Genomic DNA, 14,975 nt, shown 5'->3' with positions numbered 1-14,975 from the left:
CAGGAGTAGAACTGGTGCTCCTCTCTCTGGCTCTTTCCATGACCTTGTCCTTGCACAGTAGCAGCTGCAGCTCTTGGCTTCCTCCGCCATGTGCGTCCCTCAGGCTGCTTCAGGCTGCTGCCTCTGGTCAGAAGGCCTTCTTCTCATCAGATTCATTCCTGGTCATCTTTCAAAATCCATCAAAATTATAATACCCTTTGATCCAGGAATTTGACTTCTGCAAAGTTCCAGTTGCCAAGATGTACCTCTCAGTGTTTTTTTTTTTTTTTTTTATCATAGCATGACACCAAGAACAGCCTAGTGTACAAGGATGGAGAGCTGTGGGAGTGAGTCACAGGGTGTTTTTATTTGTACAGTGGAACACCATGGGGTGAGAAATGGATGAGGCCGCTGAAGAGCCCGTGCAGAGATGAGAGACAGGACACTGCGTCTGCTGTGGGTCAGGAGCAAGGGGCACATGTGTGTGCACTCACACATATACTAGCAGGTCCACAGCTCTGCCCATGAGGCACACAGAGGAGAGGGCCAGACTGACTGAGAGGCTCACTGTTCACCTATTCTTCTGTTCTTTTCCTGTTTTTCTTTTTTTTTAAATCCGATGTATGAAACTATTAATTTTTTTAAAGACTATTGTGCAAAAAAAAATAGTCCTTGGTACAGGTACCAACACCCAAGAAGCCACAAACGCTGCCAGGCTGTCCTTGTAAGTGTCCCCAGCACTGGAGATGACTCCTGGGTGTCTGTTGTCACTGTGCTATCATGTCACAGGAGAGCTCCATGAGGCCATGAGGCAGGCTGCATTGCTCTTGGCATCTCCTGGCATTCAGCAAGCTCTCAGTGTGAACGCTGATAGTGTCAGCTCCTCCTAGAAAACCCTTGGTGGTGGATTTACTGAGGAGTGTTCAGAGTACCCTCTTCCCTGGTTCTGTTCCAGCAGCTTCAGGAAGGTCTGGTGGCTGAGTGGGTTTGTGAGTGCAGGAAGCTGGCTCGGCACTCCCCCATTGTGGCCTGGAGACCTTCATATGCCAAGGGAGCTGTGGTCATGGCGACGTTCTGTCTTGGCAGGTCTGTGCGGGCAGATTAGACAGAGGGTGGGACCATCAGGATGGGCCCAGAATTTCACTGAGTCATTCTGAGAAACAATAGAGGAAGCTGCAGTGGAGTAATTGCAACCACTGCTTGGCCTGTGGGCACTTCCTGTGACAAATCTAGCTGACCACATACATGTGTGTTCTAAGCCCAAGTTCAGCAGGAGCCAGGCTATGTTTGATGGTGTGCGACCCAAAGCAAAGGTTCTCAGGGTGCCTCCCTGTGACCTGCAGCATGCCAGGCCCATATGGGCAACCAAACCTCTCAGAAGGGATATTAACAGATGACTACACCTGTGAAACTGTGACCTGGCACCAAGGAGTCCTCTGTGTATGGCTACAGAGAGATAAATTCATCCCAAAGTGAAAGCCTGAACCATGTGGTTGTCTTACAGAAAAAGAAGCAGACCAGGATCAGTGTGGAGAGCTTAGGATAAGGTACATTTTAGCTTCAGAAATCTCAACGATGCAATCATGGTGCCCATTGATAGATGATATCCTGTCTTGGAATAAAGACAATAGGGGGACTAGCATTGAGTCATAGTGGGTAAAGCTTCCACCTGTGACACCAGCATCCTGTGTAGGCACCTGTTCATGTTCTAGCTGCCCAACTTCTGATCCAGCTCCCTGCTAATGGCCTGGAAAAGCAATAGAGGATGGCTTAAGTCCTTGGGTCCCTGCACCCATGTGGGAGACCCAAATGAAGCTCCTGGCTTTGTCCAGGTCTACCTGTGACTGTTGTGGTCACCTGGGGAAGTGAACAAATAGATGGAAAAGTCTCTCTCTCTCTCTCCCCTCTCCTACTTCCCTCCCTTCTTTCCTCTGTCTCTCTCTCTCTCTCTCTGTGCTTAATTCTTTATAATTCCAACGTTCCAAATAAATAAACAAATCTTATTTAAAATAAAAAAGACAGTAGGGCTCAGAGAAAGAGTGCAGTGTACCAAAGGACCACAGCCAAGATGTGTTAAAGTAAAAATTAACATGTGAGCAAATGGCCATCTCTTGGTGAAGGGCTGTGAGTGGGAGGCTCAGCACAGCCAGAGAGATATCTGTTGTGGTGTCTCCCAGGAGCATCCCATCATCCCATGGAGAAGGGGAGGCCTGGCTTGATCCATCTTTGTGTCCTTAGCCCCTTGCCCAGGACAGTCAGTACTGGGAAGGAGTGGACTCTCTGGGGCAATATTGTGATCTCTGAATATGAGGAAGCCTGGCTGTGGGGCAGCAGGAGGACTCAGATGTGCCTACTCTAAGCTGGGAGCACTTGATGTTCCCCTGCTGGCTCTCATATTTCCACCCATCATGGGAGACATGGGTTTCAAGCCAAAGGAGGTGAGGTGACATGCCCAAGCTCAGTGGGCGAGTGGAGAGTGTCACATGCAGGCATGGATTCCAGACCTCCCACCTCTGTTGGCCAAGCCCCAAGCAGAATTCCTACCCCCAGCAGTACTTCCTCATCACATGTACCAGGGGCTTTCCCTCAGGAGCTTCCCCTTCCCCAGGCACTTCCCAATTGGCCCTTCCCTGGGGCACCGGTGCCATGGGGACAGCCCGGATCTGGATCCAGGTGGGGCTGATTCCTGCCCAGACCTGCCTTAGTTGCCCTGCGTCCCAGGGGAGATCTCCCCACTTAGTGTTTTCCCTGCTACAGGGCGGATGTTCTACAGAGCTCCTGTGATGCCCATTCCCTGTGTGGCTCTGATTACGAGTGCCTTCCCCTTCCTCCTGTTTGTGGGTTGGAGTGCTCCATTCATTCAGGTCTGGCCAAGCTCTTGGTGTGCCTAGTGGATGGAAAGAAATCCAGACTTGAGACCGACTATGTGCAAGGGAAGGTGGCTGCGTGGTCTCACAATCCCTACCCCACCATGCAAGCTGTTGCAGGAACTAACTAAGCTGGCTGGCACTGCAGGCACTTGAAGCCCCAAGCTCTCCCTCTCATCTGTAAAACAGGGATAATCACCCCTCTGTGTGAAGCATTGAGGAACAAATGTGCTTGGGTCTGCAAAGGGTCTAGCCGGAGGCAAACTGCACATGGCCTGAACTGCAGCCTTCCTCATCTTCACTGCAGGGGCCTGACCCACCTCTGCTGGGGACCCCTGGCCTGACCTGTCTGGGGCTGCTGAATCTTAAAAGTGCTTGCTTCCTGCAAGGATTAGCTCAAGGCTTGGCTCCAGGCTTAACCTCTCTGCCATCTCTATGCCCACCCACTTGCGGACCTTGCAGCCACTCCCAGTGGCGGTGTAGCAGACAGTGAACACTTGTGTTGCTATGCGTCCCCTCTGAGAGCTGGTAAAGACACAGTGAATTTGCGGGGAGAGAATGCTGGGCCTGCATCTCTGCTGCACAGAGGGCTGAGTAACATCAAGAGTCACAAAGGGGTGGCCCCAGTGATTGCACCTAGCTTTCCTGTTCTCACACCAGCCTCTCTCCCTGCACCAGCCTGACTCTGCAGGTGTACACGTAATAGGGCATCTCAGGAAGAGTGAAATGCATGGTTTTGGAATCCCCATGTGGCACTCTGAACAGATGGTTGCTGTGCTGGTAGACAGGGTGATTCTGTTGGGACGCACAGTGTGTTGGAGTCCTGGCACTGCCCCCTTGCTGTGTCACTTTGGGCAAGTCACTTCACCTCTCTGGGCACCAAAGCTCATGGACAAAAGAGATTTTGTGTCAGAATGAAAGCTCAGCACATTTTTAGTTCAGAGATAGTATGCATTTCTTTGTAGCTCATATAGTCTCTGTCACAGCTGCCAAACTGCCACCATTGCACAAAAGCAGCCAGAGACAATACATAAAGAAGTGAATCGGCCGGGTAAACTTTGTTTACGGAACAGGTTTGTCTGCTGGATTTGCCTGTGGGTTGCAATTTGCCAACCCCTGAACTCGAGAATGTCTTCGTGTTCTTCCAGCCTTTGCTATTCTAGGATTCTGTAGCAGCAGTTGGTCCATGGTGGGAGCTAGAACCCAAGCTGTGGATTAATCACCAGTCTGCTTTGATGCTGGTCAAGAAATTAGCATCTGTCGATTTCTAATGTGGTTGCATCCCGTGAGGGAGCTAGAGGGAAATTTCAATCTTTGGTAACCAGTTCTGTTTTCTTCTTTGTAGAATGCGGAGATGTATAAACTATCTTCACAGCAATTCCATGAGGCGGCTTCGAAAGCGGAGAGCAAGATAAAGTAAGAATTTGCTCGTTCTTCTCTGTAAACTTGGCCCGTATTTGTAAAAATTCCCACATGTGGCTCGAAACCTGCCACCACCTGCCTAATTTCAAATTTCTCTAATAACACAGACAACCATCTGTTCCTCAGCTCTCTCACCTGGATCCGAGGTAGCCATTGGTCATCTGTAATTGGCCAAATTAGCACTCAGCGCCTCCCGAGCTCCTTGGCAGATTGGAGCAGAGCTGAAGAGAACTCCCGGGGTTTTCAGCCCCTGCTGTCTGCTAAGCAGGGGCTGTTGTCTTCATTGTCCAGCTAGGCGAGGAGCTGGCCAACCAGTCCCAAAGGAAGTGCTGCTTGGGCCTCCTCCTCTCTGGTTTGTGTAGGTGTCCCGCGGTTGGAGAGGAACCTTCTGAGTGCCTGGCACATGCAATGTACTTCTTGTGTACAATGCTGAAGGTGGCCTACACTTGACTAAGTAGCTCTGCTCAGCTCAGGGTACAGTCCCTGCAGGAGTAGGAGAGCCCTGGGGAAGGAGAGCTAAACCTTGTGAATTCTTTGGGTGAAGATGCTCTCAGTGCACCTGGGAGACCTTCAGGACTTATCTCACCAATTCCTGCCACTCCTTCAATGGGTCTCTCCCTCTCAAGAGTGAATCAAGATAATCCACCAGGCAAACCCATCTCAGGAATAAATGGTGAGCCCTGGATCCAGCACCATGGGAAGAAAATGGCAGAGAGAGAGAGATGTAGGTTACCAGGAGAGGATGAGGTGCCCATGAACATGACCGCCATAGAGGACTGTGTGAGGCATCAGGAGGCAGTGGGTGATGGATACAGTTGAGAAGCTGCAGGTGAATAGTGGAGGCAGCAGCATAGGAATTTTACCCATGAGCCTGAAACACCACAGCTGAGGGATCCTGCCAGCCTGTGGCAGAACAGATGAAAGATTAGGTCTGGGGAGGAGTGAATAATCATCTTGGTATTTTGAGTCGTAGAGCAGTGCCAGAAACCTATTCCAGCAGGTGGATGGAGACAGGGACAGGTATTGAGTGGAAACAGCAGCCCCGCATGGCTTGGGTACAAGTGAGCACCTTTGGCCTGCATGGACCGCATAGAATGTAGGGGGCAGCTGCCCTGCTGTTGTGTGTACCACCCCACTCGCAGATCCCAGCCGCACTGGCACACACCTGTGCAGGCTATTCCTGAACAACGGAAGGGTCCCTCCCTGTATGTGTGGTCCCTGTAGGGCTGAGAATACACAAGATTTCCAGTTGGTGAGAGGAGACATGGCTGCGTGGCAGCCACCACAGTAATGTGATCCCAGGATGGATCCCTCACACAGTCCCTTCTGCCAAAGAGAAGAAACTCGTGGGAGGGGGGAGGTCAGTGAGAACTGCACTTTGTCACCTGTGTTAGAGAGCTTGACCTCACTGTCATGGCGCTCCTCGCTCTCAAAAGGGTTGATGGAGGAGAGTATGAGTGCGTTGTTAATTCCCATGAAGTGTAGGGGGTTTTGTTTGCTTGCAGCATCCCTTGATAATAATTACTACCATTTACTAAGCATATTATGAAGTGGTGGATCCTCTGCCAGGCCCTTCAACCATAGCCTGCTGTTTGCTCGCGTTTGTTCCATCTCACAGCTCAGAGCTCAGGCTGGAAAGTCAGTGAATCTCCACTTAGTCTGTGACCACAGCTGGTTGTGCGGCAAGGCTTGGGGTCAAGCTCAGTTCACACTGCTTTGGACCCACATTCCTCATTTGTTCCCTCCCTTTCTCTCTTAAAAAAATATTTATGTATTTGAAGGGCACAAAGAGGGGCAGAGGTAGATTTCCAATCGTCTGGCTCACGCCCCACACTGTCCCTAGCAGCCTGGAATTCCCCACACAGGTAGCAGGGACCCAAGCAGCTGAGGCATCATCTGCTTTTCCAGGACACATTGGCCAGGGGCTCAGCTGCAAGCAAAGTAGTTGGGACTCGAACTGGTGCCCCAGGATGGAATGTTAGTGTCACAAGTAATGGCTTACTGTGCTGCACCAGAATTCCCCCCTCCACCTTATTTGATTTTGCACCATTGCTGTCCCTTGAAAATCCTCTGTAAATGAGAGATGAGCAGCAGGACAAGATGCTAAGAATGTACCTGGGTTGTGGAGTCAGACTAAGGCTCAGCTGTGGGCCCAGATGCTTTCTGATTCTGTGCTCTAGGACAATCACCTCTGGGAGCCTTGATTTTTCTCAACTACAATATCAGACACCCTCTTTAATGCTTTGAGTGGTGATTAAGCAGGCTTCCACCTAGGAAGAGGCCTGGGAACACTCCCACTTGTAACAGTTTGCTAAGGGCTGACTGTGCCCCTCCGCAACTCAGACATTGAAGCCTCATCTCCAATGTAATAGTGTCAGGAGGGGTGGAACCCTGGAGAATGGAACTAGCGTCCCTATAATGGGAACCTCAGAGAGCTTCCTGCCCTTTTACCTGTAAGATTGCAGATGGCAGGCACTGTCCATGAGCCAGGAAGCAAAACCTTACGACATGCCAAACATGCCAGCATTCTGGTCTCTAACTTCGCAGCCTCCAGAACCGTGAGAGAGAAGCGGCTGTTATTTATAAGCCGCCCAGGCTGCGTTCTTCTGCTGCAGCAGCCTGAACAGACTAATACACTGTTATTAATAGTGGCAATCACTTGAATCACTTTCACAGCACCTTGCTTGGTATACAGTGGAACAGATTTGATAAGTAAATCGGGTTTACAAAACACTTTGTCTTTCCCCAAATGGGGTAAACAGGAAGTGACATAAAGTTAGAAATTATTTATTTTGAACACCAAGCAGGGAAAAAAATCTTGGGGAGATTTCTTGGATTAGCAAATGGTTGTAAATTGCCTCATAAATGCCATGGAAATAAATGCCAGCAGCTGACAGCCTGGGATGTTGAGGAGTTTTCTTCTAGGGTAGCAGAGCATCTTTCAATAGCTCTGAGTAAACTAAATGGCTACTTGAGTGATAAGCTAGATGCCCATGAGTTCATTCATTCATAAATCATGCATACATAATACATCTGCTGTTTGCCTGGCACTGTGCTAGGCCCTGGGATTACAATACAGTGATAAACAAGACAGCTCAGCCAGCAAGAGATTTGGCAAATGACAAACCGTATTTTTAGGATAGTTGCACATTTATTGATTATGATGCTGAGTGCTATGAAAGAAAAGAGTTTGAACTTTGAAGTTCAGGTCAGAGGAGACTAACCTCGCCTTGGGCTTTGGAGAAACGTACTGTAAGGAAATGACGTTTAAACTGGCTCCAGCAGCCTCAGCATGTGCCTGGTCCCTGAGGCTAGAATTCAGGTTGCCTAAGGAGTGAAGAGAAAGCAAATACGCCTGGGAGAGTAAGGAGTGGAAAGACACAAACCAAGGTGGAACTTTGAGAGGCCATGAGGAACCAGACTGTGCCACTTTGTACCATATGACAGATTTTAATTTTATGCTATTATTTACTACTTTATATCTTTTCTGATATGTTCATGTAATGCTACAATTTTCTCTATAGACAGAGAATTAGCTATATCTTAACACATTAGCTAAGTGTTGATGTATAAAACTACTTCAAAAAGTTTGTGGAAGGGCCCGGCACTGTGACCTAGGGGCTTAAGTCCTCGCCTTGAACACGCCAAGATCCCATATGTGCACCGGTTCTAGTCCTGGCAGCTTCACTTCCTGTCCAGCTCTCTGCTTGTGGCCTGGGAAAGCAATTAAGGACTGCCCAAAGCCTTGGGTTCCTGCACTCGAGTGGGGACCTGGAGAAGGTTCCTGGCTCCTGGCTTCGGATCAGTACAGCACCAGCCATTGTTGTCACTTGGGGAGTGAATCATGGGATGGAAGATCTTGCTCTCTGTCTCTCCTCCTCTTTGCATATCTCTGAGTTTGCAATAAAAATAAATATTTTTTAAAATGTTTGTGTAAAACTGAAATTGAAAAGATATTTTGGTGCAAAAAAACTTGAAATCCATGCTTTTTTCATTGTAAACATATTCATGAATTTTTTGAAGATGTTTCATCAGTATATATTTCAAAATTTTTCATCAAAATTAATGTATCTGGGGTATGGTGGCATAGCACATTAAACCTCCACCTATAGTGCCTGCATCACATATGGGCATTAGTTCAATTCCTAGCTGCTCCTTTAAAAAAAAAAAAAAAAGGAAAGACAGATTTACAGGGATAAAGATCCTCTGTCCGCTGGTTCATTCCCCGAAACAGGTGCAACAGCCAGAGCTGAACCGATCCAAATCCAGGAGCCAGGAGCTTCTTCCGGATCTCACACATGGGTACAGGGTCCCAAGGCTTTGGGCAGTTCTCCACTGCTTTTCCAGGCTACAAGCAGAGAGCTGGGTGGGAAGTGGAGCAGCCTGCACACGAACTGGTGCCCACATGGGATCCCTGCACATGCAAGATGGAGATTTAGCCACTTAGCCATTGCACCAGGCCCGGCTGCTTCATTTTTGATCCAGCATCTTACTAATGTGCTGAGGAAAGTGATCCAAGTACTTGGGCCCCTGCCATCCATATAGAAGACCCCGATTTCCCTGCCCTAGCCATCATGACCATCTGAGCAGTTGAACCAATAGCAGTGAAGTCTCTCTCTTTCCCTTTATGTCAGTCTGCCTTTCAAACAAACAAATCAGTAAGAGCATACCTTTTCATTTGATTTTCCACAAACTTTTGAAATAGCCATGTATATTTTCATTATAATTCAGGTCAAACTTTTTTTTTTTATTCTGATTGTTGTGTCAGATTATTTCAAAGTGTATTGCCTGATTTTCAAATGTCTAATTTTGCCTTAGTCAGTGAACACATTTTAAATTCTCTGAACATTTTTTGCAGCTCGATTGAGGCCTCACTGAGTGATTTGTTTTGGTGAAGTGTCCACAAGCGCTGAGAGAGGACATGGGTTCTGTCAGTGGCCGCGGGCTCTGGGTTTGTCAGCTAGTTTCAGGTGCTCTGTCACGTTCAGGTTCTCTTATTGCTTTTTTCCAAGTTCACTGAGTGTCTTCAGAGATGACTTTCCTTCTGACTAACAAACTTCTTCTAGTAATTCTCTTTGTGTCACTTTGTTATTTAACAATTCTGCTTTTAATTATATGGAAATGTTTTTGTTGTACCTTCAGTTTCGAGGCTAAAGCAGTCATATTTTTCCAGTTCTCTGAAGGTGTCTTTCTATTTTTCATAGGGTATCTGTTTTTCTCTTGAGAAGACAGCTGTTTACATTGCATCACTCCACCAAGGCATCTTCCTTTTTTTCTCTACTTTTAAGATTTTCTCTGTCTTTGCTTTTTTAGCCATTTTACTAAGATGTGTCTGGGTGTGGATTCTCTCTCTCTCTCTCTCACACACACACACACACACCTTGCGATTCATATCTCAGGGTTTGACATCTTTTTGTCAGTTTTAGAAATTTCTCAGTCATTATCTCTTCAAATAATTCTCTCCCTTATTTTATCTTTCTGCCTCTCTGGGGTTTCAGTTACAGGTATTACTGTCTCATTCCCCTGCTCTGCTTTCTGGTTCTCATCAATTCCAAAGTCTCCATGCTATATGCTGACTTTATTCTTTTGATCTTTCTCTTCACTGATGCTCCTTTATTGTATCAAGTTTGCCTTAAACTTATTGATTGAGGACTCTGTTTCAGTTATTGCGTCTTTTTTTTTCAATTCTAGAAGTGTCTTTTCCTTTCCCTTATTTTTTCCTTAAGAGTCTTATTCTCTGATAAAATTCTGCTATTTGCTCTATATTCTCATCAACATATTAGCTATAGTTATTTTAGAGTTTAATTTGGGGGTGTGTCTGTTGCCTTTTTTTCTCTTTTGGTCTCATTTCTTTGAATGTCTAGTAGTTAATTTTTTTTGCTTTTGTTTTTAATCTTAACTTATTAGAAAGGCAGAAAGACTATCATACAGACAGAGAACTCCCATCTGTCAGTTTGCTTCCCAAATGCATACAGGGCTGGGGCTAGGTGGGGACCAGAACCGGGAACACAATCCAGTTTTTCCGTGCAGCACACAAACCTCAATAATTGAGCTGTCACTGCTATCTCCCAGGAGCTGCATTGGCAGGAAGCTGGAGTCAGGGACTGGAGCTGGGAATCTAAGCCACACGCTCAAATGTGGGCTGCTGATATCTTTAACTGCTGGGCCTGGTGCCTGCTCCCTGCCTGGTAATTCTTGATTAAATGCCAGACATTTAACAGTGATGTTACAGAGGCTCTGGGGAATATTACCTCCCCCCAGAGATGCTCTGTTCTTATTCCTTGGTATCTGCCTGAATGGAGGCAGATTTCTTTACTCCCATCAGGGACTCAGCTGACTGGAGGCTTGCTTGCAGTTTTGTAAACCTCAGCTGCTTTTTGATTCACCCTTGTTCTTAAGGTGTGGACTTTCAGAGCTCCTCTTTCTTGGTGAACTCCAAACCATTATTTTTGTTCCCTAACCCTAACCCTGAGACTTGATGAGAATTCCACTTTGCCTTTCAGTGCTTTTTAGTCAGCTTTTTACCTTGGGTAGCTCATGAGTGTGATTTTTTTTTCCCAAAGAAGAAAACCACCAGTGTCGTCTCACAGCTCTGTCATTGCCTGCTCTCCAGAATCCTGATCTGTCACGTTCTAGCTGCTCTAAGAGTCTCATACTCCAAAGACTACTTCCCCTCTGCAGTCCTGTGGGATTGCCCCAAAACCCCACTGTCTGCTCTGCCTCGTAGCTGCTGAAGCTGTCTGTATGATGCTCAGCCCAGCTTCCTGCACTAAGAATGGGCAGAAATTTTAAGGAAATAGCTCCAAGAACAGACGCTTACTTCTCTGTAGTTCCCTTCACTTCATGATCTTGATCCTAAGGTGCCAGCTAACTTGGTTCTTAGAGGTCTTTCAAAGCACTTTTGTTGTTGTTTTTACTGCATTCACTCCCACCCCCTTCAGGGGAAAATATAGATGTTCCACAAGTTATTGTATAATAGCTGGAAGCAGAGGTCCTGACTTAGCTTTTGAGGAATAAGTGGAGTTCCAAGCAGAAGCCATTCATGGTAGATGCTAAAGCAGATTCAACCACATTAGGCACCAGTGGCTCAGATCAAACTTCCTGCCACCCGTGCGGGAGACCAGGCTGGGGCCTGAGCCTAACCCTGCGTGTGTCAGGATCTCGGAAGGCTCCTGCCTCAGAGTCAAAAGGAAGTTGTTGGTGGTGAGACTCATGGTTCTGGGAATCTTGTTTAAAAAGAATCCTATTGTTGGGAAAGAAATGAATAGCCAAAGTATGCGTGTGTGCATGCACAGCCCCCCTCACAGGAGCACACGGGTATGCATGTGTACACGCACACCCCTCATGGCAACACAGCAGGTATACATGTGCGTACACACACCCCTCATGACAACACAGCAGGTATTCATGTGTGCACATACACCCCTCATGGCAACACAGCAGGTATACATATACACACATACCTCACAGGAGCGCAGCAGATACGCATGTGAGTGCACATACACACCCCTCACGGGAGCGCAGCAGGCAGAATTGTTCAGATTTTCTGTAGGAAAAGATGAGGACCCCAGGGAACATCCTGCATTGATTGTGTCACATCTATTTTTTATGACAACCTTCAGTCCTCTTCCCATGGGATCCATTCAGAGCTTGCCTTGGCTTCCCATCATCAGGAAATGGGTACTGTCCTCCCTGGCCCCACAAAGAGCCAGACTCAAAGAGGTTAGAACAATTGAGTTGAAGGAAGAAGGTTATTAACTGTTTCCTGAAACTGAGTCATTGTGCTCCAAGGACTTTGATCCAAAGAGCCTGATTCATGTGGATGCGGCTGGCTACTTGGAAGTTGGACCGCCCAAGTGTTGTAGAGCACTTTTTGCTCCTACCTGGAAGGCAGCATTTACTAAGCCAACTCTGGGTAGATGTTGGGGCCCACCTAAGAGAAGGAATCCTTGCTATGTACTTGAGCTTCTCAGTGTGCGTCTATTTATCTCTATCGAACAAAGCACAGATGACCCACGGAAACAATGGTCAGTTACTTCAACCCCAAATAAAATGACATTGTAAACATTCTTTAATCCAGATAACATTCAGCTTTGTCTGAATTCAAAAGATGTTACTCTGTCTCACTTTCCTGTTTAGATAACCTTATATAACCTTCTGAAAGAAACCTTCTCTGTTCAAAATTTACCAAAATATGTGGTTTAAATGGACAGATGTTGCTCACTGAAAAGATAACAAATCAAAACTCGTTTCATAAGTCAAAACTCTGCTAATGTGTTTTTCTTCTTAACATGCACCGCCATGTGCCAGCCACCCCTGGAGACACTCACATAATGGCAGCTCACAGGGCAGAGGTCGGCCTGTTTCACAGGTGCAGAAGCAACAGCAAGCTGGTATCTCTCAGGCTCCGTTTTCAGGACTGTAACACATGGGCAGTGCTGCCCACTACCTACCACAGATTCTTATGAGGATCAAAGGCAATAATCTACATTCTTGCACAAGGACACACGGCAGGAAGTAGCAGGTTGGGATTTGAACACAAGGAGTCTAAACTTGCTCTTTTCCACCAAACTGAGATATTTAGATTCCTCAGGAGCATGCAGGGCCAGGGAACTAAAATGCTTTACTGACTGACTGGCTGACCTAGCTGGTGCTGTTTGTGCCCCGTTCCTCATCATGCTTTTCTTATACCAGTTCATCACCGTGTGTGTGTGTGTGTGTGTGTGTGTGTGTGTGTGTGTGTGTGTGTGTTGCTCAGGGCCTTTGTAATTATTTGCTCCCCCTCACAGCACTGGCAGAATTCTGCTTGCTTTTGTGACGAGGGACATGAAGATGTGCAGCTGAGAGTTGATGAGCAGAGTTGAGAGTCTGTGTAGCATATGGGAGTACAAAGTCAGAGGACACTGGGTGTCCAAGCCTGGATTGGCTCTGCAAGTTAGGAAGGGTGAGCCAACTTTGCAGTGCCTCTGTGGTTGAAGTGAAGGAGTCGGCTTCTTCCCCGTGCTCTATCCTGTGCCCCAAGCAGACATCACAAACAGATCCCAGCAATCCTGCACTGAACCTGTGTGTGAACTTATGACCCCCTGTTCACACTCTCAGCATCACACTCTGGCAAATGGTATCAACCACACAGGGTTGACATTCAAGGTTAGACGCAGGGTTTTCAGTTCTGAGACTCTGCACTTAGTTCCCGATTTCAGAACAAGGAATCTATTGAGTTGTTTATCTTCGCATATCCTATTTTCTGTCTAGAATGTCCTCCCTCTTTTTCCCTTACAGATTATGCTCACTTTTCAAAATCCAACTTAAGCATCTTTTCTGCTTACTGTTTGTTTTACCCAGAGGCCAATCCAATATCTTATTTATCTCCGCATCCCCGCTGTCCAGGCTGGGACTTATCTATAATAGATGCTCACTGAGGGAGTATCAGTTGGGTAGATGAGCTAATGCTCATTGTGCAGAAGTTAGGGGTGGGATTTGGAAACAGTGGACTGTTTAGGCATTTACTCTGTGGAGGGTTCTGTAGCAGGCAGTAGGACCTCAGATGGCACAAGGCCTGGCATGGGGACCGTGAGGGCAGGCAGGTGAGTGCACAGATTGTCATTGTGCTACTGGATGTGTGGCTTGTGGCAGATAACGTTGCTGCTCTGAGACACATTCCCCATACTTCTCAAGGTTGTTGGGAGGGAATCATGATGTAATTTGTTGAGCCATGAGGCCAGTGTCCGGTGGGTTTGGGCCACAGTCCCTTATGTTGAAATTCTAAAAGATCAAAATCCCTAATGTATACAATCTCAAATGATTGAAGTCCTAGGAAGATAATTCTGGAAAATTCATTTTAACACTTCTCGAAGGGCAGACATTGCAATGTAGTGGATCAAGCCATCCCTTGGGATGCCCACATGCCGTATCAGAGTGCCAGTCCTCACTACCTGCTTCTGATCTGGCTTCCTGCTCATTTATTCTGAGAGACAGCAAGGACATTGAAGAGCTCGAGTCCTGCCCCCCAAGGGGGACACCTACGTGGAGTTCCAGGCTGTGGCGTTGGCCTGGCCCAGCCCTGACTGAGGGGTGAATCAGGGAATGGAAAATTTCTCTCTCTTCCCCATCCTTTCTCCCTCTCTGTTGCTCTGTCTTTCAAAGTAGAGGAAAATAAGTAAACATTGAAAAATTCCTTAAAAGATAGTTGCATTTTATAAGACGGTTTATTTGAGAAATAAAAGCATGGCAGAATACTTCCCACTTTACACAATGAAACGACATAAAAGCATGCATAATTTGGCAAACATAAGCGTTCAGGCAAATTAACAATGGTTACATGGGTATAACATATACACAGACACACTACATTCCTTAAAAAAATAGGTCAAAACATGAAATATATGTATGCATGTCCCTGTGGTTAGTAGTTGTTTGTGCCCAGCTTTCTGACTGCCGTCATCTGAGGCAGAAAGACAGGCGATGGATCTTTCCGTGAGATCTGTCAAAGCCGCAGTCGGTCCCCACTGCGTATGCCGTTGCCCAGAAAGCCCAGGCTTTGGAGAAATTTTGTTTTGCACCAATGCAGATGTGAAAAGGAGCATCTCTTCCTTTACTGTGGGAGCATCATTGTCTTGGTGGGCATCCTCATCAGTGACTCATAACGTTCTGGAAACGGACTGTCTTGGAGACAGTGTTGTTCTCTCCCGCCCTTTAGCTGCTCAGATG

The 14,975-nt window shown here is 46.9% G+C and overlaps 1 protein-coding gene across 1 annotated transcript in view; it reads left to right on the top strand.

Annotated features, from left to right (window-relative positions):
- Positions 1–14,975, top strand: part of CHCHD6 (coiled-coil-helix-coiled-coil-helix domain containing 6) — a 229,000-nt gene that overhangs the window by 178,378 nt on the left and 35,647 nt on the right. Inside the window, exon 6 of the mRNA XM_040994917.1 lies at positions 4,192–4,262. Coding sequence (XP_040850851.1) covers positions 4,192–4,262 — 71 coding nt within the window. The remainder of the gene's footprint in view (positions 1–4,191; positions 4,263–14,975) is intronic.

Source organism: Ochotona curzoniae, unplaced genomic scaffold, assembly GCF_017591425.1.
Source record: "Ochotona curzoniae isolate NIBS_2020 unplaced genomic scaffold, NIBS_Ocur_1.0 contig_908, whole genome shotgun sequence".
In the NCBI taxonomy this organism is placed as follows: Eukaryota; Metazoa; Chordata; class Mammalia; order Lagomorpha; family Ochotonidae; genus Ochotona; species Ochotona curzoniae.
The sequence above is the reverse complement of the archived record's forward strand: the minus strand, read 5'-3'. Positions and strand labels throughout refer to the sequence as shown.